Raw genomic sequence first — 27,520 nt, forward strand, 5'->3', positions numbered from 1 at the left:
CAAAGGTTGGTACCACCAACCTGATCATAAATTTTTTCCTGACTGGCGTGGTAACCTTTGGTGTCTGAGTCAATTTCTTCCATTTTATATCGATCTTTGGCGTGCTTTCAGGATTTCTTAATCTTTAGTTCCTGCTCAGCAGGTTCTTTGCCAGATCGATGAAGGTTTTCTTTATCAATGTTATCCTCTTGGTTCGAAGCTTCTCCTCCAGCTCTTTGTTGCTTGCTTCTAAGGCCAAGAGGTACTCTTGGATCTCTTTGAATTGTTTCGCCAAGCTGGGGCGCGGCACCTATTCAGCAAGTTCCTCCGGAGTGAGCGGCGATGTGCGGTTGTGGTGTTCAATATGAGGATCGACACCGGTGGTGTTGTTGACATCTACGGTTGGAGTTGACAAACTAGCCATTGATCTTCACCGCTATCCTCTTCTTTTAGTGTCAAATTGTTGACAAACAAAAATAGTACAACAATTGTCTCTCGAACTTGATTCCGAGAATGCTGTCCCGAGAACTACAAGTTTCGAGGCAAGATTATCTCTAATTATAGACGAATCAAATAAAAGAGAGAAAGTAAATGAGGGTGCTTAAAAATAGGTAAGATTCCATGCGAGTGTTTGTGTGTGAAAAATGAATCACCTTTGCTCAGTGGTGTCCTCTTCTATTTATAGGGTTTTGGAGTCGAGTACGTGGGGTGATCAATCCCATGTCCTTGGAAGTTATCCGATAACCGTTCCCTATACGTGTGTAGTGAGTGGTTATTTTCTCGGATGCACGAAGTAATCATCGAGGTGGGCGTTTTACGTAAGTTTTTTTTATTTGTTTACACATGTTTTGTTCATTTGACTATTATTTGACCTATCAGTTTATCTTCTCTCCGAAGTTATGTTCGTAGGGTTCATACTTGATTTATGAACGGATCGTTTCTGATCTTATCTCGTCTCTTGAACTTATGCGGTTCGATCTTGATGCTGGATTCCTATTGTATTCTTTGATTCTCCTAGTACACTCTCGGAGCCTACAAAATATATGTATAAACCCTGTAAATTTAGATTTGGGAAAGCAATAGATCTCTCGCTTTGTAGCGGGATTTAATAAGGGTTATTAAGTTATATAGCCATACGGATATAGTGGATTGAGATATAGCCCATCTTTGGTTAATTTCTTGTAAATAGCCAATTAAATTTATTAACAGATTAATAAAAAACTTATGTAACACAATCAAACATATATTTTAGGTAGTTAATAGGCTGCCACGTATGCAAGTTGACTATTTACAAAGTATTTATCAAAGGTTGGCTAATTTACAATTCCAATAGTTTAGGTGGCTTATGTAGCCAATTTTTTTATTTAAAAATCTATTTATGTTGAATATTAACAATAGTTGATAGGACATAATATGATAAATTAATAATTTCGACTTTCAATTCTTCCCAACGCTCTACTTTCTTTGGAACAAGTCAAAGTTTCTTAAAAATAAAAAAAATGGCTATATGTCTTATTCCATAATAACTCGGAAGTCCTAACTAAATTACCTGTCTTAGAAAAAATATAATATAGATATGAACATGTTATTTAATTTTAATCAACACAATCACTTTAGAGAACAACTTTTTTTTTTTTTTGGGAACTAGTGAACATGTTTTTTTTTTTAGCAATAGTGAAGAGAAATTTCATTAAGTGGGCTTAATAAGCCATTAAATATCTAAATTAGACCCTAATATTGAAAAATATCCCAAAATGGACTTTGGTACCATAATCGGACAAAAATACCCTTATACTCTCTCATTTGAACTCATTCTCTTCGAATCTCTCTGTCACTCGCTCACTTCAAAACAAAAAAAAAACAAAAAACTCTACGATCGTGTATGAGGGCATACGACGGCATACGATCGTGTACGAGGGCATACGAGTCGGTACGATAGAAAACGATGGAGGACGGTGGAAATGCGTCGAGATCCGGTGGCGGTGACGGTCAGAAATCCCGAGCTTCAAAACCAAGTAAAAAGGTAAGTTTTCATGAAATTTCTTGTTAAACTTCGTTGAAAATAGTTAGAATAGGGTTTAGGACTTAGTTATTACCTGATTTGAGTTGATTTGAGGTGATTTAGGTCGGATTTAGATTGTTAGGGTTTGAAATTAGGACCAGTGTACGATGAGATTGATGCATCGTACGATGTCGTACGATGTTGTACGATGTCGTACGATGAAATTCATAGAGATCTACGATGCGATACGATGGTGTACGATGGGTTTATGTTTTCTCAAAAATTATCGTACGACTCTGTACGATGTCGTACGATGCGGTACGATGCTATACGATGATTTTTTAAAAAAATTTGATTTCTTGTTTTACGATGATATACGATGCTATACGATGATATTTTTAAAAAAATTAATTTCTTGTTTTACGATGATATACGATGCTGTACGATGCTATACGATGATTTTTTTAAAAAATTTAATTTCTTGTTTTACGATGATATACGATGCTGTACGATGCTATACGATGATTTTTTAAAAAAATGAAAGAGATCCCCGTATGCGCGGTGCGCGACTGTCTCTGCGCGGCGCGCGGTCTCGGGAAATTGAATTGTGATTTTGATTTAATTTTGTTGTTTTTTTAGGACAATTTAAACTACATATACAACGTCTCATTCCCGGGGCGTATCACCTACGGTGGGACGGGGATCTTGAAGCTTGTACGGAGTAGATTCGATGAGCTCGGGATAAAAGAACGAATCCTCGGGACTCCGTTCGAGCAATTTTTTACGGAGAGCGAGCTTGGTTTCTCACCGGTGCTCGTACATACTCTCCTTCAGAAGAAGATCGAGGCGACGGTACGGGGGGAGATTCATTTTGGTATCGGAGGCAAACGAGTACGATTTGGACGCCTCGAGTATGCACTCGTCTCGGGGATGACTTATGAAGACGGTCCGACCAAAGCCGAATAAGACGAGCGAAACAACGATGGATTGATCAAGGATCACTTGAACGGCATTGCCGGAAGCAAGTTGAGCGCGTTGATCAACGCGTTCACCATATGTCGAAGCCCTGACGCTGCGTTCAAGCTCGGGCTGCTCGTATTCGTCTATGGGTATCTTCTGGGGCAGCCGGCCAACAAAGCCATCGAAGAAAGGTGGCAGAAATTTCTATACATCGTTCAAGACCTCCCCTTCTTCTTCAAGATGCCTTGGGGAAATTTGAGTTGGGCAGAGACGTATTCCAGCCTGTCGGTGAACCTACGACGTTATCACGAGACGCTGCAAAAGAAGTTGAAGGACAAGCCGGATGTGGCACAGAAATGTTGTCAATGGTGCCCACAAGAAGAGTAGTAGTGTCTATTTATATACATTTGATGTAATATAGTCTTATGAAGACTCTTGCTTGTAATTGCTTATTCATTAATAAAAAGTTGAAACGTTCATTCAATCTTCCTTGTCTGAAGCTTTATGATAAAACCATAGTCTTTTAGTCCATAAACAAACTAAACAACTTACGAAGAGACAAATGTAGATTTGCATGAACAAACTCTTCGTAGTTTGCTTAAAACGATATATTCGCAATCTTAGGGTCAAAGGACTATTGACCTCAGTACGATTGTTAGAAGAATCTATGATGTCTGGTTATGAGGCATTGAGAGTTGGAGACTCTATAGTTCTTTTGGGTATCTTCCGAAGGTACTGAATTGACCAGTGCACTTCTAGAGACAAGATAAGAACAAACCATTTAACCTCTTATGTCTCGAAGTCACTATGTATGAATTGCATCATGCTTACCTTAATCCTGAAATGAGACATGCCATTTCACACCTTAGTATTCTCATTTGAGAAAGTCAGAGTTCGGACTCACTATGTGATTCCGAACAGGGCCTATTGGTGAAGTACTAAGTTGTGAGTATGTCATGAGTAACTTTGTGAAGTTCTCATAGATATAGAATTCATGTACAAGATTGCTGAAATGCAATGTATGTCACCTCATGCTTTGTTCCTTGGAGTGTGAATAAATGAACTGGCCAGTGTCCAAATTGAGTCCTGACTCTTTTGGATGAAACAATGTGACTTGTTAGCTCCTCGTCAATACATTGTTTCTAACTTATTCACAAGCGACAAAGGAGTTGAGGAAATAACAGCTAGAAGGGTAAAATGGTAATTTAGTAAATCCCGACTAGCTGATGACATTCATGAAGGGTAGCATAGATAATATTCAGTGGATCCGCTCATTATAATTAGGTGAATTCTTGAGTAAAAAATAAATTCATTTGAACCGAGAGATTTTCAGTGTCAGCTCTTTAGTGGAGTCAGTTGACATTAAGCTAAACTTGGAAAAGGTTTATGAACTTTTGAGTCCAAGTGTTTAGCTCAAGCTTTGTTCATTTGGGTCCATGAGGTCACTGTCATGAGTCACATCGATAGGAATAGTTAAACTGGAAGCTAAGTCAAAACAAGAACGAAAATAGTCAAAAGGGTATTTTTGTCTTTTGAGACAAAGGATGAAATGAATGTCAATAAATTTTTTGACAAGTTCATTTGATGACTTAATGTCACTCGGCCATGACTTGATCATTGGGCCTTGTGGATTAATTTCATTTCATAAGAATTTTATTAAAAATTCTTAATGAGCCTTTCTCATGTTGTTATGAACAAATGAAGAAGCTTCTAGAAGCTCCTTCTAGAGAAAATATGGGCGCCCAAATACCTAAGGAAAGAGAGTTTATTTTGTGCATAAATGTATTTAGATACTTGCCAAAAGAAAAAGAGGAAACAAATTTGCATATGCATGCATAAGGGAATCGGCCATGTTGAGAGAAAAGGCAAGCCATGAACAAAATTGGAAACAAATCAAGGCTTCTAGAAGCCTTGTGTTGGCCGAGTGTCTCAAAGGGAAAAAGAGGAAATTGGCTCATGAATATGTGATATTCTATAGAAGAGGAAACTACCTTATTGAAGGTGAGACCTCTCCTATAAATAGGAGCCTCATTTCCTCACAATTCATTCATCCAAGTTTAAGAGATTTGAGAGACTCTCTCTCTAGAACTTGTGGCCGAAAATCCTCTCTCTCTCTCTAGTTTATTTTCGATTTTTCCTTGTCTTGGCACCTAGGTCCTCACTCGACCTAGTGTTTAGCTCTGCGACTTCAAGACTTGTTCTTAAGTCGTAGTGTTTAAAAGTGCCCACTCACTAATTCCTTTATTTCGAGTGATTTAGTGATAGAAACTTTCGTGGTTGCTCGAGGTGCCGAGGAAAGAAAGAGAGACGTGCTGCGAGGGGAGACGAGCGTTGCAAACTTTCCAAAAGCTTCTTCAAAGTTCAAGCTTCAAAAAAGGTTAGTAAACTTCTAGCTCATATTAGTTTTTAATTACATGTACTTGCTCTTTGTCTAGGTTAGTAAAAACTGTTTTTACTTGTAAAGAAATTTTTTTAAAATTCCGCCGCTTCCCGAAGCGTTTAATCTTTTTCTTAAACCCTAGATCAATTCCAACAAGAAAGATGTCAAGTACACATTGACGGGTAATCTCCATACCCTTCATTACTGGGCGTACGAGGCTATCCCAGAGATCGGGATGAGGTTCGGGTCGAACCAGGGGATTCGTGTGCCCAGGATGCACTCGTGGTCTAGTAATGTGCTCATAATGGGCAAAGACATCGAGGCGGTCTTGAATAAAAAACGGTAACTTTTTATTATTTATCGTTTATTAATGTATTTTACATTATTTTGGAATATTGGTAACGTTTATTAATGTATTGTAGGTGGGTGTTCTTCAAATGCTGAGACCAAGGGCACCAGAGAAAGAAATGTTCACTCTCCTCGAGACACAGACGAGCAAATGTCTGTATCCCATAGACGTCGAGGGAGAAGATGCGACAGAGCCGCGAGACATCGAAGAAGAAATAGATCGAGCCGCGACTTTTGCAGAAGATGCCATCGTCGGAGACTCCGACGACGAACACGTGTCAGACACTCCACGTGTTCGTCTTGCTAGTCCGACCACTCCCGCAATGGGATCGAGGCCCACAGCGACCTCTCGCGCCGACATTCCCGAGGCCTTTGTCATAACACGGGAAATGTGGGAAGAAATGCGAGCTTCCCAAGAACAACTGCGAGCATCTCAAGAACAACTGCTAGCATCCCAAAAACGAATGATTCAGTCACAAGGGATAGTCTTACGTTCTCTTTCCACGACCGGCCGTAGAGTTGAGCGCATGAGTGTTAGACAGGTTAGATTTTGTGACAAGTTTAAATCAATTTAACGTTTTAGAGTTGAGTTTAAATTTAATTTAACGTTTTAAAGTTGAGTTTAAATTTAATTTAACGTTTTAGAGTTAAGTTTAAATATAATTTAACGTTTTAAAGTAGAGTTTAAATTTAATTTAACGTTCTAAAGTTGAGTTTAAATTTAATTTAACGTTTTAGAGTTAAGTTTAAATATAATTTAACGTTTTAGAGTTAAGTTTAAATATAATTTAACGTTTTAGAGTTAAGTTTAAAATTTAGAGTTGAGTTTAAATTTTATTTTAACGTTTTAGAGTTAAGTTTAAATTTTTGTGACAAATTTAAATTTTGTGACATATTTTATTACTTTGACTTTCAGCTTTCTATGTGGAAGAGGCTGAACATTTTGTTCGAGGACGCAACGGGCTTGCCTGGGGGTGAAATTCCCACAACCCAAGCTGATGGTCGTAAACGCCGGACCCCTCCTCCTCCTCCTCCGGCGGCTAGTCAAAAGCCGGCGTCTCCATCGCATGAGGCAGAGCCGTCTTCTACGCATCGCGAGTCATCGAAGAAGTCAGAGCCGTCTTCTACGCATCGCGAGTCATCGAAGAAGTCGAAGAAGCCGTCTTCAACGCATCGCGAGTCGTCGAAGCGATCGGAGATCAGGCCGGTGACTTCTCCCAGGTTGTCGACGTCTTCGTCGAGTCCTCGTAGAGAAGACATTTCGGATAAGCTACGCCCGCTCACAACTCCTCTAAGGAAAAGACAGAAGGCACAGCTTACTCCGGCACGTCCAGATCGGCAAGTGCGACAGAAGACGTCGCGTTGGGCCGAATTCACTGATCCGACGAGGCCCAAGTATTTGGAAAAGCCGATCCCCAAGTTCAAGCCGTTGAAGGACGCGAAGCAAAAAGAGTTTGATAATTTCGTTAAGTGGGTGCGGATAAAAAAGTGGGATGGCAAGTTCATGGAGTCTGTTCGACTGAAGACGTGCGACGGAGACACGATTTTCTTCGACACGATATTGACAGAAACCAGATGGCTACATGATTCGGTACGTTATTATATAATTTCACTTTCCTATCAATTTAAAATAACGCTATATGTTTGTAATGTCTCAGCATATTGATGCTATGATTCACATGGTTCGGGCTCGCCAACGAGCTCTCGACGGATATCGGCAAGACGTCCGAATCATGGATTGTCGGTGGGTCCAGCACGTGTACGGCCGATTCAGAACGGAAGAAGCGAACATCAAGAAGGCCATCGAGCTGGGAGCAGAGCCCGAACCCGTGGACTGGGACATGAGGGCAACTATTAGCCCGATGACTGGGTATAGGGACACCGATATTTTGCCTTGGGATGGTGCTCGCGAGATCCTGTTCGTCGTGAACTTCCAGAACATTCATTGGTTCACATTTCGGATCGACATCGAGGCCTGGACCATTACCGTCCTCGACTGCCAAAAGGATCTCATGCAGTCGTCGAACCATCAAAAGGACTTCACTGAGCTGATGGAGGTACGTAAAATGTTATGTTATTCACAATTATTACCTTAGAGCAACAATTAATTAAATTATAAGGGTTACTTAACATTGTTAAAATGTTTATTATTCAGACTTGGAGTCGAGCATTTGCTAGGATTGTGGCCATAGGTGGTTTCTTCAAGAACCATCCCCACTCTTACCGGGAGAGTGAGCATGGTGAAATTAAGTTCACTAACCTGACGTGGATCGTCGATGACAAGGTCCCACAATGTGCATACAGGTAAACATGTTCTTTTAAAAAAGTTTTTTTGACTACTTAATTGAACTTTTTTTGACAACTTTTAAACAATTATCTTTTTATTGACAAGTTATTTTACAAGTTTGTTTATTTTTACAAGTTCGTTTAAAAAAGTTTTTCTTACTAGTTAATTGAACTTTTTTTTTGACAAGTTTATTGAACTTTTTTTTGACAATTATGTTTTTATTGACAAGTTTTAAACAATTATGTTTATATTGACAATTTATGTTTTTAAACAATTAGTTAATTGAACTTTTTTTTTCAAGTTATGTTTCAACTTTTTTTGACAATTTCTTTTACTTATTCTTGTGTTGTAGCGGTGATTGCGGGATGTTCGCACTGAAGTATGTCGAGCACCTAGTACTGAATGAATCATTTGACACTCTTCAAAGTGTCAATATGAGAACGTTCAGGAAGAAATGGTGCGTGGACTTATTCTACAACCACCTTATCCCGTGATTTTGTATTTTCGGATGTTTATTTTTTATGTTTTTGGTTTTCTATGTAATAGTACCTTATAAACATATTATCGAGATGATTTGTTGACTATTGATTGAATATGTTTTTTATTGTACCTTATAAACATGTAATTCAATGAAAGAGATTCACAAAAAAAAAACATCAAAAATTCACACATTCACAAAGGGTTTAGAACTCGAGACATTTGTGGACACGAGTCTTGGGACAAAAGCGAGATGAGATCTTCGTCGTTCTCACAGAGTTGAATTGCGAAAAGGTCCATGAGACGGATGACACTCCATTAAACAAGATAAAAAGGTCACTCAAATAAACGTTAAAGTTTTAAACTTAAAAATAAAAATAACACAAAGTCTAAAGTTTTAATCCCTCCAAGTGCATGTTTTTCTGTTATGTCCCCTACCACCACATTTCCCGCATTTTCGCTGGACGACAATTTTTTCGCCTTGAGATGGGTATCGATTAATTCTTCTTCTTCCTTGTTTACTTTTCTTCGGTCGACCGGCTTGCTTCTTTTCAACGGGTTCCAAAACTTTCATGTTTTTTATCTCATCCGGGACATCCCATTGATCTTCATTGCCAACCGGATATATGGCTTCCTTGTACATCTCAATCCACGTCTCCTTCAAATAAAAGTCACTGCATAACGAGTACACGTCCACGCTTCGATGTTGGGCTGCTGCGATAGAATGCTCGCACGGGATATTCAATTGTTGTGGTAGTCCGCAAGTGCATGTCTTCGCCATAAGGTCTACATCGAAATCACCTCTTACGTCTTTGACATGACATTCATATAGACCAAGTCCGTACGCATTGATGAACTGTGCCTTATTATTTAGCTGTGCGAGATCATTTTGCCACGTTGGTGTCAATTTTGTGTTCAACTTGTTCGCTATCTCTTCTCGTTCAAAAAACCAAGTTTGGAGTGTGAATCGAATAAACTCGAGCAACGTCGTAATGGGAAACATCCTCGCATTCCTTGTTTTGTTGTTGAAGCTTTCTGCGTTGTTGCTCGTCATTAGGTCGTACCTATATAAAACATACTTGATTTATATAATCAACGACATAAAAAATTCAGTACAAAAGAAGTTCTAGACTCTTACCGTTTTCCAGGAAAGAAAGCTCTGGCCCACCGATCGACACCAACTTCTTCGAGATACTTTGCCATCTCGACATCCTTACGTCTCAACTGTCTAAAATTAGCTTCGAATGCTGTTTTACTGAAGGCGTAAGCCGCATCGTAAAGTTCAAAGCGACAATGGTCTGTCTTGAACTTGTGTTGGACATTCAGTTGTAAATGATGGTAACATGCTCCGTGAGGGATACCAGGAAACACAACCTCGACACCATGTATGATGCTAACGTGGCGATCGGATATGAACGCCAAATTAGGTACGTCTTCACCGATAGCTTCTCGCAATCTTCTCAAAAACCAAATCCAAGAAGCATGACACTCGCTATCTACAACTCCGAATGCAAGTGGATATAATTGTGAATTCGCATCCATTGCAACTGCGCAAAGCAACTGTCCCCCGTATTTTGTCTTCAGAAATGCACCGTCCAATGCTATGACCGGCCGACATGCTTTGAAGCCTCTACGACACGCCCCAATGGAAAAGAAAGCATACTTGAATTTGTCACCATCTTGCACAAAGTCTGTTAACGTCCCAGGATTCTTTTGCTTCAACATGTACAGCCAAGACGGTAACTTCTGGTACGATTGTTCCGGCGTACCCCGCACGTACCCAATAGCTTTCTCCCTGGATCTCCAAGCTTTCAAATACGATACGTTCACACCCCATCTTGTCTTCTCTTCTTCCCTGACGTTATGCGCCGAATACTCCGCCATAGAGTTAATTGAGTACTTGTCTTTAAATACGTGACCGATGACCCATGTTGCCGCTCCTCGATGGCCCTCTGTTCGAACAACACGCCCACATGAATGTTTACCCTCGTACGACGTAATCTCCCACATCTCAGACCACTGCACGACACCCCTCAACCTCCATGTGCATCTCTCGTTTTTGCATAGAACATACCATCTCTTTTTCGAAGAAGATTTCACTCTAAATTCGAAATTATGTTTCAACGCGTACAAGTGGATATGTTTCTTCAGTTCATGCTTGTTTTCAAATTGCTGCCCAATATATATTTCTTCTGAGCTACTTGTTACTTTCAAAGGTTAGTTAAACAATATGTGGTTTCATATTATACTTGAATCTCATTTGAATCCACTTAAATTACCTGTAGAAGAATGACTTGGATAATGACTCGATCGGGTTTTCCTTCACAACATCATCGGCGCTGAACTCGGGTGCTTTCCATGAATAAGGAACGATAGGTGATCCGATCATCGGAGGCTCACGCTGACATTGACCCGATGGTTCACAATGACCCGTTGGTACCGTAAACGTTTCCACAAATTCTTCATATTCTTCGGGATTGGCGAATTCTTCAAATTCTTCACCTCTACCATTGTTATCTCCGTCATATCCATCACTATTCTCTTCATCACCATCGCTACCTTCGTTTTCATCACCTTCGCCACCTTCGTTTTCATCACCTTCGCCATCTTCGTATTCATCACTATTGTGTCCATCATATTCGTCACTGTTGTGATTACAATTTCTATCACGCCTGTATACTTCGTCACCGTTTCCGGCACCCTTGTACTCGTTAAACAAGTCATCGTCACAGCCACCGTCTTTGTTTTCAATTATAGGATCATTTTGTCGATCCTCGATAACAAGAGTATTCCGTCTCTTCTTCGGTTCATTGCGAGACACCATTCCAACTTCCACATCTTTCCCTTTACATACTCCTCGATACGCAATAGGTGCAATGACCTCGATCTGTTTCGGTACCAAACTTACACAGAGTGGAAATCTATTACGATATTTGTGCTTCATAAAATGCGAAACATCACCATTGTCCTTCAATACGGCAGGACCTACTGGAATTGTACCGACTGCGTATGGGACTTCGAGTTTTAAGTCGAACGCGAATCTGTCTAACTCGAACTTCTCGTATAAGAAATCTACTAACTCCGTGTACGTTACCTCTTTCGGAATTACGAATGCACGAAATTCTGCATTGGTGAAAACCCATTGGTGTCCTTCCTTCTCCCAAGTGCCGTTAATCATGACAAAAACTGCAAAAAACAGTCAAACTATGCAAAATAAGCTTCTATATCGTACATCATCGTACAACATCGTATACCATCGTACACCATCGTACAGAATCGTACATCATCTTACAGAAAGGCATCGTACGGCATCGTACAACATCGTACAGAATCGTACAACATCGTACAGCATCGTACAGAACGCAATTTTTATTCTAAATTTCATCGTACAAAAATTTAAATTTCATCGTACATCATCGTATACCATCGTACAAACAAGTTAAACCCAGATTTTGGACTTTGTTTTCAGATCTGATCGATTTTTTTTTGCTACATTCTATCATATACAATCATAAACTTTGTAAAAATGATTAAGTTAGTAATCTTACCCATGATTCTTTTGAAACCCGCTTAAGTAGAGAGGATTTGAGTGGATTTGAAAGAGTTTGAGCGAGTGATAAAGTGAGAGTGAGAGGGAAAGGCTCGTTCAAATGAGTTGATATAGTCACAGGGGCATTTTTGTCCATTTTCGGTACAAAAGTCCGTATTTAGATATTTTTAAACATTAGGGTCTAATCTTGATATTTAATGGCTTATTAAGCCCACTTAATGAAATTTCTCATAGTGAACATGTTATTTGATCATGCAAGCTTTTCAACTTGTACTTTCTCGGAATTAAAAGCTCATGAGAGTAGGCTCTGAAATGAGACTACGAAACAATATACAGATTGAAAAACATTATAGCTTATCTACCACAACTTGTATATGCATATAATATTTGTTTACAAGTCAAGGACTATGGTCTTCATTATTAATTAGTTTCAATCATACATGATACATATTATTAATTCTAATACCCTTTTCATAGTTGCGAAAAAACTGAAAGGGAACCCAATCTGGACCAGGTCGTGAATTGACAAAGCTCGTTGCTAACGTGTCAAAGCCCAAATAAAAACTAAAATAAAAAATAAAATTCGCTTTTTGTATCTTCATAATTAATTCCGGTAGCTCTTTCTTGGTACAGAAATATCGATACAGACAAATATATCATTTATTTCAATTACAGCGAGATATTGTTTACCTACAAAAATAGAGAAATTTTAGTGGTAACTAGCTTGGTCTAGCGGTAATCCCACACTCACTTCGACGGAGAGGTCATGGGTTCAATCTCCCATGGGATGCAAAAATGTATGCCCCCTAGGATTTATTCTAATAAATATGTAATCTTGACCAATAGTGCCACCTACTATGTAATCTTGGCCGATAGTGTCAATGCGTTTTGTACTGCTAATATATCATGTAATTTTGGCCGATAGTGCCCCTACTAAAAAAAAAATTAGAAATTTCAGAATTACAGAGAGAAAAATACAAAATAATGATGCTGAAAAAATAGAATATACCTTTTTAAAATTTTTACTACTATCGACAAAAAAGACTGGCCCATTTAAAAAAAATAATTACCAACAAATAGAATCTTAATAATTATAATTTGATAACTTTTTTATTTTTTTGTTGAGGGGTATAATTTGTTAACATCAACATATGGAAACTGGAAAAATTGGAAAATTAAGCTAATGATGTTGAAAAAGCTATACTTCATGTAAATGAGATTTGCTTATTTTGAAATTGGCAATAGCTATATAACGACATAATGTGAGAATATGCATTGAAGTATATGCATGTATGTAAACATGGACATGGACGAAACCATGAATCCAAATTAAGGACTAATATGCAAAAAAAATTTAAGAGGAGGTAATTTATAAATTTTTAGAATTAAAAAACAAAAATAAAAAATATCAAAAAATGAATTTTTTTTAGAAAGGCTATAGCTTCCCCGATATAAATGTGACTTCGTGTCCGTATGTAAATGATTATTATAATTGTATTATATGTATCTGGATCTTAATATTGACGAATATACATGTGATTATATTTTTATTTTACAGATATAAGTACCGAGTGGCGGCGTAGAGGCCGATGATAACCATGCCCCTAACTTTTTATTTCATCATTAGTTTTTTGTATTTTAATCCTTCAATTTCATTTTTACTATAATAAATTAATAATTATCTTTCTAATTTTTTATTTACTGATTTTAGACCAACAACCCTTAATTATATAATTTTTATAAAAAATTAAAAATTATTGAAAATTATACTAATTTTGTTAAAGAACTTATTAACAGTTAACTTTTTAAGACTAGTAACCCCTAACTTAAAATTAAAATTTATAATTTAACTTTTACCCTGAAATACGTTTATTTTAGTCATATGGCCCTTTGGTTTATTCGAATCCCATGATACGTAGGAGGGGGAGGAAAAAGAACCTTGAAAAATAGGTCAAAGTCAAAAGGCAATATAAATTCAAGCAATTAATAGAAATGCTTGCATGTCCCGGCGTATTTTAGCAAATGCCAGCCAGCTGAAACGCCGATCCAAAAACGTCGTCGGATTGGTGCATCAGTTTCTGAACCGGTCTTGTTTCGCGCTTTTTAGCACTTCTGGAACCAAACGCCACTCTCCACCAAAGCGCGTCGCAAACCATTCCACGAAAGAGATCCACGATTTGACGCCCTCTCACTTGGGTCCCACTCTCACACGACATCTTAGAAAAAGCCATCAGCTTATATCTCACGCGCCACCCACGCGCATGGTGATATTAAATTATTAATTACACACGGCTTGGTAATTTCTTCTTTTTGTACCATATGACTAAATCCAGTCTCCGAGATTTCATTTTTAGTGCTATTATTTGTAAACATTACCTTAAAAAAACGCTACAAAGGGATGACTATTAACTAATGCTAAAATAATTAAGGAATGTATGAGAGCGTAATGCAGATTCATGCATATATTAGTAGGTAGTGCATATTCGTGCAATTAATCGTCCATTAATTCAAATCCTCCATATGTATCTGTTCTTTTTTTTTTTTTCCCATTTTTTATTAACAAAAGTATAGACTTATTTTATTTAATAAAACGGAAATAATTCTATATTTTTGTTGGTTTATGTTTTGTTATGTATTTCATACAATTTATGTTATAAATACATTACTGTAGAAAACAATCAAGCATTTTTATGATATTAATTAATTTAAACTATTTATACTATATATTTGCGGAAATTTTTGAATTGACTAAAATATCATTGTTCACAAACGTATTTCATGGGGGGTTTAGATTAAAATATAAAATTACAAAGTACCACTTGAATCTGAATAGTATTATAGTGTTACCATACAAAGGTTTAGGACCATATTGCTAAAACGTGATAAATTTAAGGAAAATAATGCTAATTGCATTATTTTTAACAGCTGAATTAGAATTCGATTTAACGCAAGCAAAACAACCACGCGGCTATTAAGAAGAACAAAGAGAAAAAAAAAAGAGGGAAGTTTCGCAAGAATAAATATAAGGAAAAAAAAAGTCGAAGGGAAAAAAAAGAAAAGAAATAGAGATAAAAATAAATCAGAAGAGTGTTGTTTTCTTGTAGTCTCTCAATTCATTTCTGTGCGTTACATTTTTTCGACGTTCCAAAACGCCGAAGGTTATCGAATCGGATCGGAGTGTATTCGTCTGAGCGGACTCGTTCTGAGTTGGATCGGGCGAGTTCCGAAGATGAGCGGTTGGGATAGGCTAAGGCCGTCCACGGCCAGGCAAGGCGGTCGCGATTCCAGTCCGAGCTTGTCCGAGCGAGTTCCATCGACTCGGACCGTTCGACTCGGCCGAGTTCAGCCTCAGGCACCGGGTCACCGAACGATTTTCTGTAACGATCGCGAAGCCAATCTCCCAGTCAAGTTCAAGGTTATATTTTTTTATTTTATTTTTATAATTTCAGTTTATGTCTGATAATTTTTTATTTTAAACTTACAGTTGATATTATTGGTCGTTGATTTTGACTTGATAGGATTGCTTTTTTGTTTTTCTTCTTCTACATCTTAGTGTTCGCTTAAGGTATTTGTGTTTGAGCGTATTTAAGCAAAAAACTGAGGCTTGGTATATGGTACAATGTCGAATGAGTGGTGTATGATACTTATATATACGACAGGGTGTCTAATTATTGTGAGTGGATTACTGACCATAATTGTTTCTAAGATTCCAAGCTTGTTAAAATAGATGGGAACTAGGATGTATCAAAAAAGAAGAATGAAAAAAGAAATCTTATGATTGGGACTTTTATCTTGACCAATATAGGATATTACTCTGCACAAATTAAGATGTCACGTTATCCATTTATAATAAGATAGTGAGAGTCGTTTCAGTTATTCAATTAGCATTTTGGGAGTAAGATTTTAATTGTTTGTTCATCATATCTCATATGTCTCAGGGAAATTCGATATCGACTACGAAGTACAGCTTCCTTACTTTTTTGCCAAAAGGGCTGTTTGAACAGGTAATTTAGCTGTTATAGTTTGGTGTCTTGTTCTTGCGACAAATCTTGCCTTGTATTTGAATCCTGTTAAATTGTGAGTTAGAGGAAATTGGATTAGGTAAACTTATTTCTTTTTCGATTGGGTGGCTCTGAGATTAGTGCTTTAATCCTAGTTAATGGTTGCAAACCCACTATGGGCATTTAGTTGCCAACTTCTTATTTTGTTTCGGACTTGTCCCTGATGAAATTATTTTTCCTGCACTACAGTTCAGACGAGTAGCTAATCTTTACTTTCTCACAATATCGATTTTGTCAACTACACCAATCAGGTAGGTAGTGATGATACTCATGAATTGTGCTGGTAGTTTATTTATATATATTTTTATTTTATACATCACTCATTGTATCTACTCAATGCAGTCCCGTGAGTCCCATAACAAATGTGCTTCCGCTGAGTATGGTGCTTCTCGTTTCCCTTATTAAAGAAGCATTTGAGGATTGGGTGAGTCCTGTAAATTTGCATTCTTGTGCTTCATTGGGTGTATTATTTTTTTTTTTTAAGAATGTTTCTCATATGTTTGTTCTTCTTTTACTTGTGTAAAAACAGAAACGTTTCCAGAATGACATGTCGATTAATAACAACCCTGTGGAAGTGTTGCAAGGTCAAAAGTGGGAGACTACACCCTGGAAAAGGTTGCAGGTTGGGGATATAGTGAAGGTGAGTATGAAGCAATTCTGGAGAGATTTTGCATATTAATTAGAAGTTCTATGTGGGCATATTTATTTATTATTTGTTTCAAACTTGATCCGGAGAATCTGCTGGTTTGAATTATTTGCTTCCTGAGTATGAAAGACATGCTACGATTGCATCTGACATTTGCGTTGGTTTCAGATAAAAAAAGATGCTTACTTTCCTGCGGATATACTTTTTCTTGCCAGCACAAATGCAGATGGTGTTTGCTATATCGAGGTCATTTGTGTTTTCTTTGGTGGATTCACTTTTTTCCGCGAAAATTTTAATATCGCTCTTATAATCAATGAGAGGTCTCTGAACTCAGCCCCCATTTTTTTTTCTTTTCTTCTTGCTGTTTTGTTGCAGACTGCAAATTTGGATGGTGAAACCAATTTGAAGATCAGAAAGGCAACAGAGAAAACTTGGGATTATCTGACTCCCGAGAAAGCTTCAGAATTTAAAGGTTACTTGTTGATCTAACTTTGCAGAGAAGAATTTGATTTAGTCCTTCTCTTTCTACTAGGTTTTGATTTTTGAACAATACTTTCTTAGTAATTTAACTGAGAAAAATTTCAGAAGCGGCTTGAAGAATGTAATTTTGGATTTTAACTATTATAGACATCGGAGGAAACAAAATATGTAATGTTTTCCTTCACTTCCTAACATGCCTTCTGTTCTTTCTGACTCACAGGTGAAGTGCAGTGTGAACAACCTAATAACTCATTATACACATTCACTGGAAATCTCATAGTGCAGAAGCAAACATTGCCTCTTAGTCCAAACCAAATTCTTCTGCGAGTAAGATTGTATTTTCCCTCTGTACAAGTTGTGTTTTCAATGTAAGATGTAAAGAGATGATCTGTGAACCAGATTGTTGTCTTTGCATAGAATAAAACAAAAACAAAAAATACCATAGTTTGCTTACACCAAATTGTTTGAATCACTCTATATGCACAGACACTGTGCATAGTTTAAACTGATCACCTTGGGACATAATTGCAGGGATGCAGTCTCAGAAACACAGAGTACGTTGTTGGGGCTGTCATTTTCTCGGGCCAAGAAACAAAGGTTTGTTTTTTCTAGCATGGAATTAGCCATACTGCTAATTTTATTTACTATACATTTTACATTCGAGGAAATTACAAGAAGTGTATTGCTTTGACATTCACTAGTACTCTCTTGCTTCTAACTGTTTGCACTGTTTTCTGTTTGCCATGAAGTATTTTTGTTGTCTTTTTCATTTTCTAGTGCTCTTGTAATTGTGTGGTTTGTCAATGCATATTAATGTTTGCAGGTTATGATGAATACCATGAATGTTCCTTCCAAAAGAAGTACCTTAGAGAAGAAACTTGACAAGCTCATCCTGATGCTTTTTGGTACTCTTTTTGCCATGTGTTTGATTGGAGCCATTGGCAGGTTCGGTAATTGCTAGCCTGAAACTATTAACATTCATCAAACCAATTTTTTTAGAGTCCCTATGGCGATGTTTTATATGCCTTATATATCCTGCAGTGGCATATTTATTAATGAGAAGTATTTCTACTTGGGTCTTCGGGGAAATGTGGATAGCCAGTTTAACCCCAAGAGACCTTTTGTGGTAACATATTTTACATTTTTCCTGAGAAAACCATTTTGTGAAAGTATATGTTTTTCCTCATTATACGTTTCTCCTGGTGCAGGTTGCCATTCTTACCATGTTCACTCTTATAACTCTATATTCAACCATCATCCCTATTTCCCTTTATGTTTCGATAGAGGTAGGTTCTTGTACCATGTTTCCACCGTCTTGCTCCAGATATTCACTGTGATAAATTTACAATTAACATGTTCATTGTGCAATTTCAGATGATCAAATTTATCCAGTCTACCCAATTTATCAACAAGGATTTACATATGTATCATGCTGAAAGTAATACCCCCGCATTGGCTAGGACTTCCAATTTGAATGAGGAGCTTGGACAGGTAGAAATGTCGCCGCACTTATTTCCTGGTGTTGTATTTGTTGCTGGGAAACAAAGAATGATTACTACTTTGATCAGTGACCCAAAACAGTATTATCTTATAACTACCTTCTTTCTCAGGTGGAGTACATATTTTCCGATAAAACTGGAACACTGACAAGAAACTTGATGGAGTTCTTCAAATGTTCCATTGGAACGGAAGTCTATGGTACAGGAATTACCGAAATAGAGAGGGGTATAGCACAGCGCAGAGGAATAAAACTTCAGGAAGTATGCATATACATCTCTCTCAGCCACAAAAGTCGAATCATGTGTTAGGATACTGTTTACTTCTCTAATAGAATGCTATCTTATCCGTGTTATGTTTCTTGCAGCCACAAAAGTCAACCGGTGCCGTGCAAGAGAAGGGGTTCAACTTTGATGACCCCAGGCTTATGCGGGGGGCTTGGAGGAATGAGCCTAATCCTGATCTTTGCAAGGTAGAAATTCTCTTTCGTTTCAGAAATCACATTTGCTTTTGTTGTATTGCTGTATAAAAGGTGATGTTTGTTTGGAGTTCTTTTTTTTTTTCAGACTGTATTTTACCAAAAGGATTATGTTTTAGAAATCGCTCAATCTAAAGAATACTATTCTGTTTTTGTAGGAATTTTTCAGGTGCCTAGCTATATGCCATACCGTGCTGCCGGAGGGTGATGAGTCGTCCCCAGAAAAAATTATATACCAAGCGGCATCACCTGATGAAGCTGCTCTGGTGATTGCTGCCAAAAACTTTGGCTTCTTTTTTTACAGGTTTGAACTCACAGGCTTCTTTTTTTTATTTTTATTTTTTTATACAGGCTTCTTTTACACACACACACACACACACAGTATTTTAATGATAAAATCGCCCAATTCTTTTTTGAAAGAACACAACGATTTTCTATTCCATTCTGTTTTCTCACATGTTCTGCTAGTTCAATTTGTTATATGCTTCTGTTGCCAAAGGTCCATATGACTTGATCTTGATCTACTTTTACATTCAGGCGCACACCCACAACGATATATGTTCGTGAATCTCACATTGAGAAGATGGGAAAAGTTCAAGATGTTGCATATGAGATCCTAAATGTTCTTGAATTTAACAGGTAAGGACATGGTGCCACCATTGTCTTGAGGGCCTAGACATTTGTCCAACACATAACCAATTTAAGCTAAATCTTCCCAAAAAAAAAAAAAAAAAATTCAACTTACCCTTATTTTTGGCCAACTATTTTGAAGTTACCTAGCGATTCACAAACTGCTCATATAAGGCTGAATTTCTTAAAACCACAATGGTCGTGCAAAATAGTAAAGTAGCCTGTATTTCATAAACTGATTTTATGTTGCTGTATGCGCTGGTGTAAATAGTACGAGGAAGCGTCAGTCTGTTGTTTGCCGGTATCCAGATGGAAGGCTCGTATTGTACTGCAAGGTAAGACTATCTTAAAGCTTCTATATGATTTAGATGCTGGTCAGGAACCAAGTTTCACATTGCTTCAATAAACTTTTTGACAGGGAGCGGATACTGTAATTTATGAGAGATTAGCTGATGGCCAGGCTAATATAAAGAATGTATCAAGAGAACGCTTGGAGAATTTCGGATCGTCCGGGTTGCGTACCCTTTGCTTGGCCTACAGAGATTTAAGTTCCAGTACGTATGAAAGCTGGAACGAGAAGTTCATCCAGGCTAAATCTGCCCTACGAGATCGTGAAAAGAAGTTGGATGAGGCAAGTTTTCTGACTCAATGCTTCTTAATCAGTGCACCATCGTCATTTAACCTACGCTCCGTATTACGAAATGTTAGAGTGGGCGATTGCACCACACCCAAAAAAGAAAAAGAAAAAGGAAAATAAGCATATGACATATTTGCTGGAGTTATTGGTTTTTCTTCCCTTTCTTGTATGAGAAACCCATTTTCTTTTTACGTTAAAGCTTTTTTTTTTTTTTTTTTTCGTAATTTTTTTAAGAGAATTTGCTTGTTGGAATAAAGTGTGTGCTTAGATTATCTTTAGTTTCTTTAGAGTAATGGACATGACAACATTTATGCAGGTGGCAGAATTGATAGAAAAGGATCTGATTTTGATTGGGTGCACTGCTATTGAGGACAAGCTTCAGGAGGGTGTCCCAGCTTGCATCGAGACTCTTGCTAGAGCTGGTATTAAGATATGGGTGCTTACAGGGGACAAAATGGAAACTGCAATCAATATAGCTTATGGTAAGTCACTCTAGGTTGATTTCTTCGCCTTCATTACCTTTTTTTTCTTTACTTTTTTTTACCACTCATAATTCGGGTTTTGCTTACTTTTATTCTTAAAAAAAAAAAAAAAAATTCATTGCAGCATGCAATCTCATAAACAATGAGATGAAACAGTTTATTGTCAGTTCCGAGACCGATGCTATAAGAGAAGTCGAAGAAAGGGTAATCAATATTTTTTTTCTTTCTTAGCTATTATTATTATTATTATTATTATTATTATGATGATAATATTGCTCTTATATTTACAATACTTGGAATTCTTCTGTTAGGGCGACCAAGTGGAAATTGCACGGTTCATTAAAGAAGAAGTTAAGAGGGAGTTAAAAAAGTGCCTTGAGGAAGGACAGCACTACCTTCGCACAGCGACTTCACCAAAAATTACACTTGTAATAGATGGGAAGTGTTTGATGTACGCGTTGGACCCAAGTTTACGAGTGATGCTACTTAATTTAAGCTTAAATTGCTGTTCAGTTGTTTGCTGCCGAGTTTCTCCTCTGCAGAAGGCACAGGTTAGTCTTAAATGGAGTAGAGCATGCACAATGATGAATCACGCTGAATTTAAATGTAGAAATTTAGTCTTAACTGTCTCATGCACGTAATAATTTGTCTTAGAACATGCTCCGGGAATCAATGTCATGTACTAATTCTTGGCTGCGTAACATAGTTTGGATGTTAGTTGTTTGTTTTGTTCTAACTGCAGGCTATGGTTTGTATACTTGTATTTATGTTTTTTTTAAGTATATGCTTGATCTGGTTAATTAACATCTCGAGAAAAGTAAAAGCCACACCCATAGTGCATCAAATTTATCTCTTCCTTTTTTTTTTTTAACTATGGCTTGAATTACTGTATAATGGGCTAGGGAATAGACAAGTCGGCCAATTGCTCTTTATGCATACTGGGGTAGTTCCATCATGCATTTCTCACACTGTTATGCAGGTGACAAGCCTGGTCAAGAAAGGGGCCAAAAAGATAACACTAAGCATCGGTGACGGTGCCAATGATGTTAGTATGATTCAAGCGGCTCATGTTGGCGTTGGAATTAGTGGGCAAGAGGGTATGCAGGCAGTGATGGCTAGTGATTTTGCGATTGCCCAGTTTCGATTTCTTACAGATCTACTTCTTGTACATGGACGGTGGTCGTATCTTAGATTGTGCAAGGTCTGAATTCTCTGTGTGCACGTTTGTTTGTTTGTTTTTTTTTTTGCATGTGCTTGACCATATCTATTTGAAAATTGCAGGTTATTACATATTTCTTCTACAAGAATCTTACTTTCACTTTGACTCAATTTTGGTTCACCTTTCAAACTGGATTCTCTGGTCAACGGTTCTATGACGATTGGTTTCAATCGTTATATAATGTCATATTCACAGCCTTGCCGGTCATAATGGTTGGGCTTTTTGACAAGGTGTGCATTTCTTTAAGCTATACTTTGAATTGGTACACACCAAAGCTGTGTACTGATGTTATAAAAGATTACTTATTTCTTTCCTTTTTTTTTCCTTCTAATAATTATTAGGATGTCAGTGCGGCTCTTTCCAAGAAATACCCTGAAATATACAGAGAGGGAATAAGGGATGTCTTTTTCAAATGGAGGGTCGTCGCGATATGGGCTTTCTTCTCCGTCTACCAATCTTTGATATTCTTTTACTTTGTGAGCGATTCTAGCTCGAATGCTCAAAATTCATCCGGAAAGCTCTTCGGTTTATGGGACGTCAGCACAATGGCCTTTACATGTGTTGTGGTGACAGTCAACCTGCGACTTCTTCTGATGTGCAATTCGATCACGAGATGGCATTATATCAGCGTCGGAGGAAGTATCGCAGCGTGGTTCGCCTTCATATTCATATACTCTGGTATTATGACACCGTGGGATCGACAGGTATGTGTTGGGCTCATAGCTGGTTAAGTAAGTAGTTGATTGTTTTGGCTCGGAATTAGTGTTAGTGAGAGTTGTTAGTCTATAAATAGAGGTTAAATTATCATTTACCGTGGAATGAATAAGTATTGTGAAAGCTTAGAGTATTGAGAGAGTTAGGGGCCTCTCGAATACCCGATTATCTTGCATTTTCTTATCGTTCTCCCAGTGCAATTCGAAGGTTATTTGCTCTCTATTTTCACAGCTGAAATTTGATCTCTCTTGGGATCCCGGGGGACAGTGATATATTGATAGGGAGTGCATTTATGATAATTATAATTTCGGTTTTGGCGCAGAGTCCCTGAACTTTTATGTTTATGGCATTTTGGTAAACCTTTTTTTGGGAGCATTTTGGTCCCTGACCTATTGATTGAGTATTTTGGTTCTTTATAAATATATGTCTATTTGTAAATTTAAACACTTAGGACAGAGTTATAAACTAAAGGATCTTTTTCATAAAATAAAACAATTAAATGATATTTTTCCCCAAAAACACTAAATTTTTTTTTTTTTTTTTTGAAACAAGAATCTTATATTAACAGGCTAAAAATGCCTATTTACAAAAACACTAAATAAAAAATAATTTAAGTTGTAGAGCATCATTTATTTTAATGATTTTTTTTTAAAATATGAAAATAAGTGATTTTAGTTTGTAAATATGTTATTAGTTGTTTAGGTGTTAAATTTATAGAAATTAAAATATAATTTTTTTTCCTTTCGAGAAGGACCAAAATGCTACAAAATCCTTAATCCAGGGGCCAAAATGCTCCAAAAATAAAGGTTAGGGACCAAAATGCCACAATCATAAAAGGTGATAAGAGTATTTGTGCCAAAAAACCTAAGAATTAAGTATCCGCTATGTTAGTCTTTGTCGTGAGGCATTTGTCAGGGACGGAAGAAACTCCTCTTGGGAGAGAGCAGACCTCTCGAAAAGTTCATCAAATCTAATCATGTTTTTTAAATCAAGACAATGTATGAGCTTTGTAACGGCTAACGATATCATCCCATGTTTATGTTTTTTTCTCATCCACTTTGCGCATATATACATGGCAGGAAAACGTTTTCTATGTGATCTATGTCCTGATGAGCACATTCTACTTCTACTTGACACTTCTACTCGTTCCCATCACCGCACTCCTCGGCGACTTCATTTATCAAGGGTAAGTAAAGAGCATAGATATCATTACCTTACCTAGGCTTTTCATTCATCACCATGGTTTTTCACCGTTTAACAATATTATTTGTGAATATATAGGATTCAAAGATGGTTCTTCCCGTACGATTATCAGATCGTTCAGGAGATTCACCTTCACGAGCCGGAGGGTCGAACGAGGCCGGAGTTTCTGGAGATCGGAAATCAACTAACCCCGGAAGAGGAAAGAAGCTATGCCATCGCTCAGCTCCCGAGAGAGTTGTCGAAACACACTGGCTTTGCCTTTGACTCGCCAGGCTATGAGTCCTTCTTCGCTTCCCAGCTCGGTGTCTTTGCGCCTCAGAAAGCCTGGGACGTTGCCAAGAGAGCCAGCATGAGGTCTCGCCTCAAGATAGGTCACAAGAAATAGAAAAGAGGATAACGAAAGAAGAAGATTGGTTCTGTTGTATAAAATCTTCCGTTTTGACGTCTGAGCAGTAGAAAAATTTGTAATTAGTTTACCACATATACCAGTTTAGTTTTTTTTTTTTGGTTACATATATCTATTATTTACTATTGAAATTTGATCCCACTTTCATAATCTGTTAATTTCTATAATGCAGGGACTATAGTTTTATTAGGATTTTTTTTTTTTTTGGGAGATGTATATTTTTCATGATCTAATCAAACTTCGAGCATATTTTGTTATTCACGGGTCTTCAATCCTTCGGACAAAAAGTGGAATTTGACGAGTATTTTTTAAGGAAAAAAATTATTTTTATTTCAAAAAGTTAATTTTCTGTCAATCAAAATTAAATGGATCATAGTAGATTAACACACTAAAGTGTGTCAGAAATATGCGTTAACACACTAAAGTCATTTAGATTAAACTTGGTGTGCTCTATGAAGCAGACAACAAGAGTGATACGAGCTGGACCAAAGAAGAAGTACCGATGAGAATCGTTTGTGGAAAATGAAGGTTGTGATATACGAGCCTTAATGTTTGGTCATAACGTCCGAACCTGACGAAGGCAGTTCATCTTCCTGTGTTACGAAAAGATCAAGACGTGGACATCAATCTCAAATTGTAAGTTATGATATCTTCTCTTGTTTTTTTTTTTTTGGGTCCAACAAGATGAGACCCGAGACAGTCAAGGAAGGGTATGATATAACCTTGGAATTTTTTTTATTTGTTTGTTGATATGCACAAATTTGAGCGATATGTCTTTTTGTGCTCATATGTAGTTGTTTTGGAACTATGAAAATGTACTGATGTGAGGGATATGTATGGTTGTGCTCATATTTTTGTTATTGTGTAAATGAATGGATCTGAGCAAATATATGTTTATGCTTCATATTTGATTATTTTGAAACTGTGTAAATGCACTGATCTAGTCCATGTCATAGACTAGTTTTGACGTTTGAACACAAATATTATAATGCACAATTTATGTTATCATATTATATTTCCCTTTTTCTTATTATATTTTTGTAGGTTTAGAAGGAATGAGAATTATGTTTTATTTCATACGGCTAAACAGCCTATTTATACACAAAGAATAAAAATAAAATCCCTCAATACTAGGAACTACTTCCTATTTTAATTCTAACCTAATTAAAACAGATCTCTATAAACAAGGTAATTAACGAGTTTTCTACACTCCCCCTCAAGTTGGTGCATACATATCATACATGCCCAACTTGGTTACAAAAAATTCAAAAACTGGCCGAAATAACCCCTTAGTCAGAATATCCGCTGTCTGCTCTTTGGTAGTTATGTACGGCGTACAAATAATCCCTGCCTCCATCTTCTCTTTTATAAAATGACGATCGATCTCTATATGCTTGGTTCGATCATGCTGCACCGGGTTTTGAGCAATGCTGATGGCAGCTTTGTTGTCGCAAAACAGCTTTAGAGGAAGCTCAGCCTCTTTCTTCAAATCTTCAAGTACTCTTCGTATCCATAACAATTCACATATCCCGTTAGCCATGGATCTGAACTCTGCTTCAGCACTGCTTCTTGACACGACGCTTTGCTTTTTACTTCTCCACGTGACTAGGTTCCCCCATACAAATGTACAGTAACCCGATGTAGACTTCCGATCACCTGGACCTGCCCAATCTGCGCCAGTAAATGCTTCCACAACTCTGTTTTCTCCTTTCTTGAATAACAGTCCATTTCCTGGACAGCTCTTCAGATATCGTAGGATCCTGTGTGTAGCATCCAAGTGCTCCTCACATGGACTATGCATAAATTGACTTACTAGGCTCACAACGAAGGCAATATCGGGCCTCGTGTGTGCTAAGTAAATCAGTCTTCCTACCAACCTTTGATACTGCTGAACATTAACTGGAACGCCGTCAACAATATTCCCGAGCTTTTGGTTTGGATCTATTGGAGTCTCGGCAGGTCTACATCCACTCATCCCGGTGTCCTTTAAGAGATCTAGGATGTATTTTCGTTGAGAAACAAAAATTCCCTTTCTTGATCTAGCAACTTCCATGCCGAGAAAGTATCTCATTTCACCTAGATCTTTTATTTCAAACTCCTTAGCCAGCTTCACTTTTAGTTGTTCTAGTCCTCCATAGTCGTCTCCTGTAAGAATGATGTCATCGACATAAACGATTAACACCGAGATCTTCATATCACTTGAGAACTTTGTGAACATAGTATGATCCGATTGAGCTTGAATGTAACCCTGCCCTTTCACAAACTGAGTGAAGCGATCAAACCAGGCGCGAGGTGATTGTTTCAGTCCATATAATGCCTTCTCTAGCTTGCAAACCTTGGACTCAAACTCATTCTCAAATCCTGGCGGGGGACTCATGTAGACTTCTTCCTCAAGCTTTCCATTAAGGAATGCATTCTTCACGTCAAATTGTCTCAGAGGCCAGTCGAGATTAGCTGCAATAGACAACAGAATTCTCACAGTGTTTAGCTTAGCGACCGGAGAAAAAGTTTCTTTATAGTCTATCCCATAGGTTTGAGTGAACCCCTTAGCTACTAGTCGCGCTTTTAGTCGTTCAAGGGTTCCATCGGATTTCATCTTCGGTGTGAATACCCATTTACAACCAACTATGGGTTTTCCCTTTGGAAGCTCTTCCACCGACCACGTCTGATTCTTCTCCAAAGCACTTATCTCCTAAAAAACAGCCTTTTTCCACTCGGGTCGAGTTAACGCCTCTTGAATACTACTAGGGATATGAATCTCAGTTATATTTGTGGTAAATGTGGAAAAAGCAGAAGAGAGTTTTGAGTATGACACATATGACGAGGTAGGATATAAAGGATAGTTGGTACATGTGCGTTTTTCTTTTCTAAGAGCAATAGGAAGATCAGAGTCTGAAATATACTTACTGGTTTCAGGTTCTGGTCCCGGTTCAGATTGTTGACTTGCTGGAGAAGTAACGGCTTCTATGTCTTGAGTTGGGACCGATCTCACATACACCTTTTCAAAGAGATTACTTGCCCGATTATTGTATATGTCCTTAGTATTGTTTTCTGATTTACTTCCAGATTCGGTGATACTTGGTT

The 27,520-nt window shown here is 37.6% G+C and overlaps 2 protein-coding genes across 2 annotated transcripts; both read left to right on the forward strand.

The window, feature by feature from the left end:
- The first annotated feature begins 1,924 nt into the window (after positions 1 to 1,924).
- Positions 1,925 to 12,509, forward strand: LOC149403159 (uncharacterized). The gene is made up of 6 exons (XM_089608647.1): positions 1,925 to 2,002; positions 7,159 to 7,260; positions 7,328 to 7,726; positions 7,825 to 7,973; positions 8,309 to 8,413; positions 12,461 to 12,509. The coding sequence occupies exons 1-6, from the start codon at positions 1,925 to 1,927 to the stop codon at positions 12,507 to 12,509; spliced, it is 882 nt and encodes a 293-aa protein (XP_089464773.1).
- Positions 12,510 to 14,933: 2,424 nt separating this feature from the next.
- Positions 14,934 to 24,693, forward strand: ALA3 (aminophospholipid ATPase 3). Its single transcript, XM_089608763.1, has 27 exons — positions 14,934 to 15,398; positions 15,922 to 15,987; positions 16,234 to 16,295; positions 16,387 to 16,468; positions 16,574 to 16,684; positions 16,859 to 16,936; positions 17,066 to 17,162; positions 17,391 to 17,497; positions 17,702 to 17,767; positions 17,994 to 18,115; positions 18,212 to 18,296; positions 18,379 to 18,456; positions 18,545 to 18,661; positions 18,781 to 18,930; positions 19,035 to 19,139; positions 19,304 to 19,449; positions 19,683 to 19,784; positions 20,047 to 20,110; positions 20,194 to 20,406; positions 20,729 to 20,894; positions 21,019 to 21,098; positions 21,206 to 21,445; positions 21,874 to 22,095; positions 22,176 to 22,343; positions 22,455 to 22,817; positions 23,907 to 24,013; positions 24,109 to 24,693. The coding sequence occupies exons 1-27, from the start codon at positions 15,213 to 15,215 to the stop codon at positions 24,413 to 24,415; spliced, it is 3,690 nt and encodes a 1,229-aa protein (XP_089464889.1). The 5' UTR covers positions 14,934 to 15,212; the 3' UTR covers positions 24,416 to 24,693.
- Positions 24,694 to 27,520: the final 2,827 nt, after the last annotated feature.

Source organism: Urtica dioica, chromosome 3 (genome assembly GCF_054948205.1).
Source record: "Urtica dioica subsp. dioica isolate 48M chromosome 3, U.dioica_male_clone48M_v1_H2, whole genome shotgun sequence".
NCBI lineage: Eukaryota > Viridiplantae > Streptophyta > Magnoliopsida > Rosales > Urticaceae > Urtica > Urtica dioica.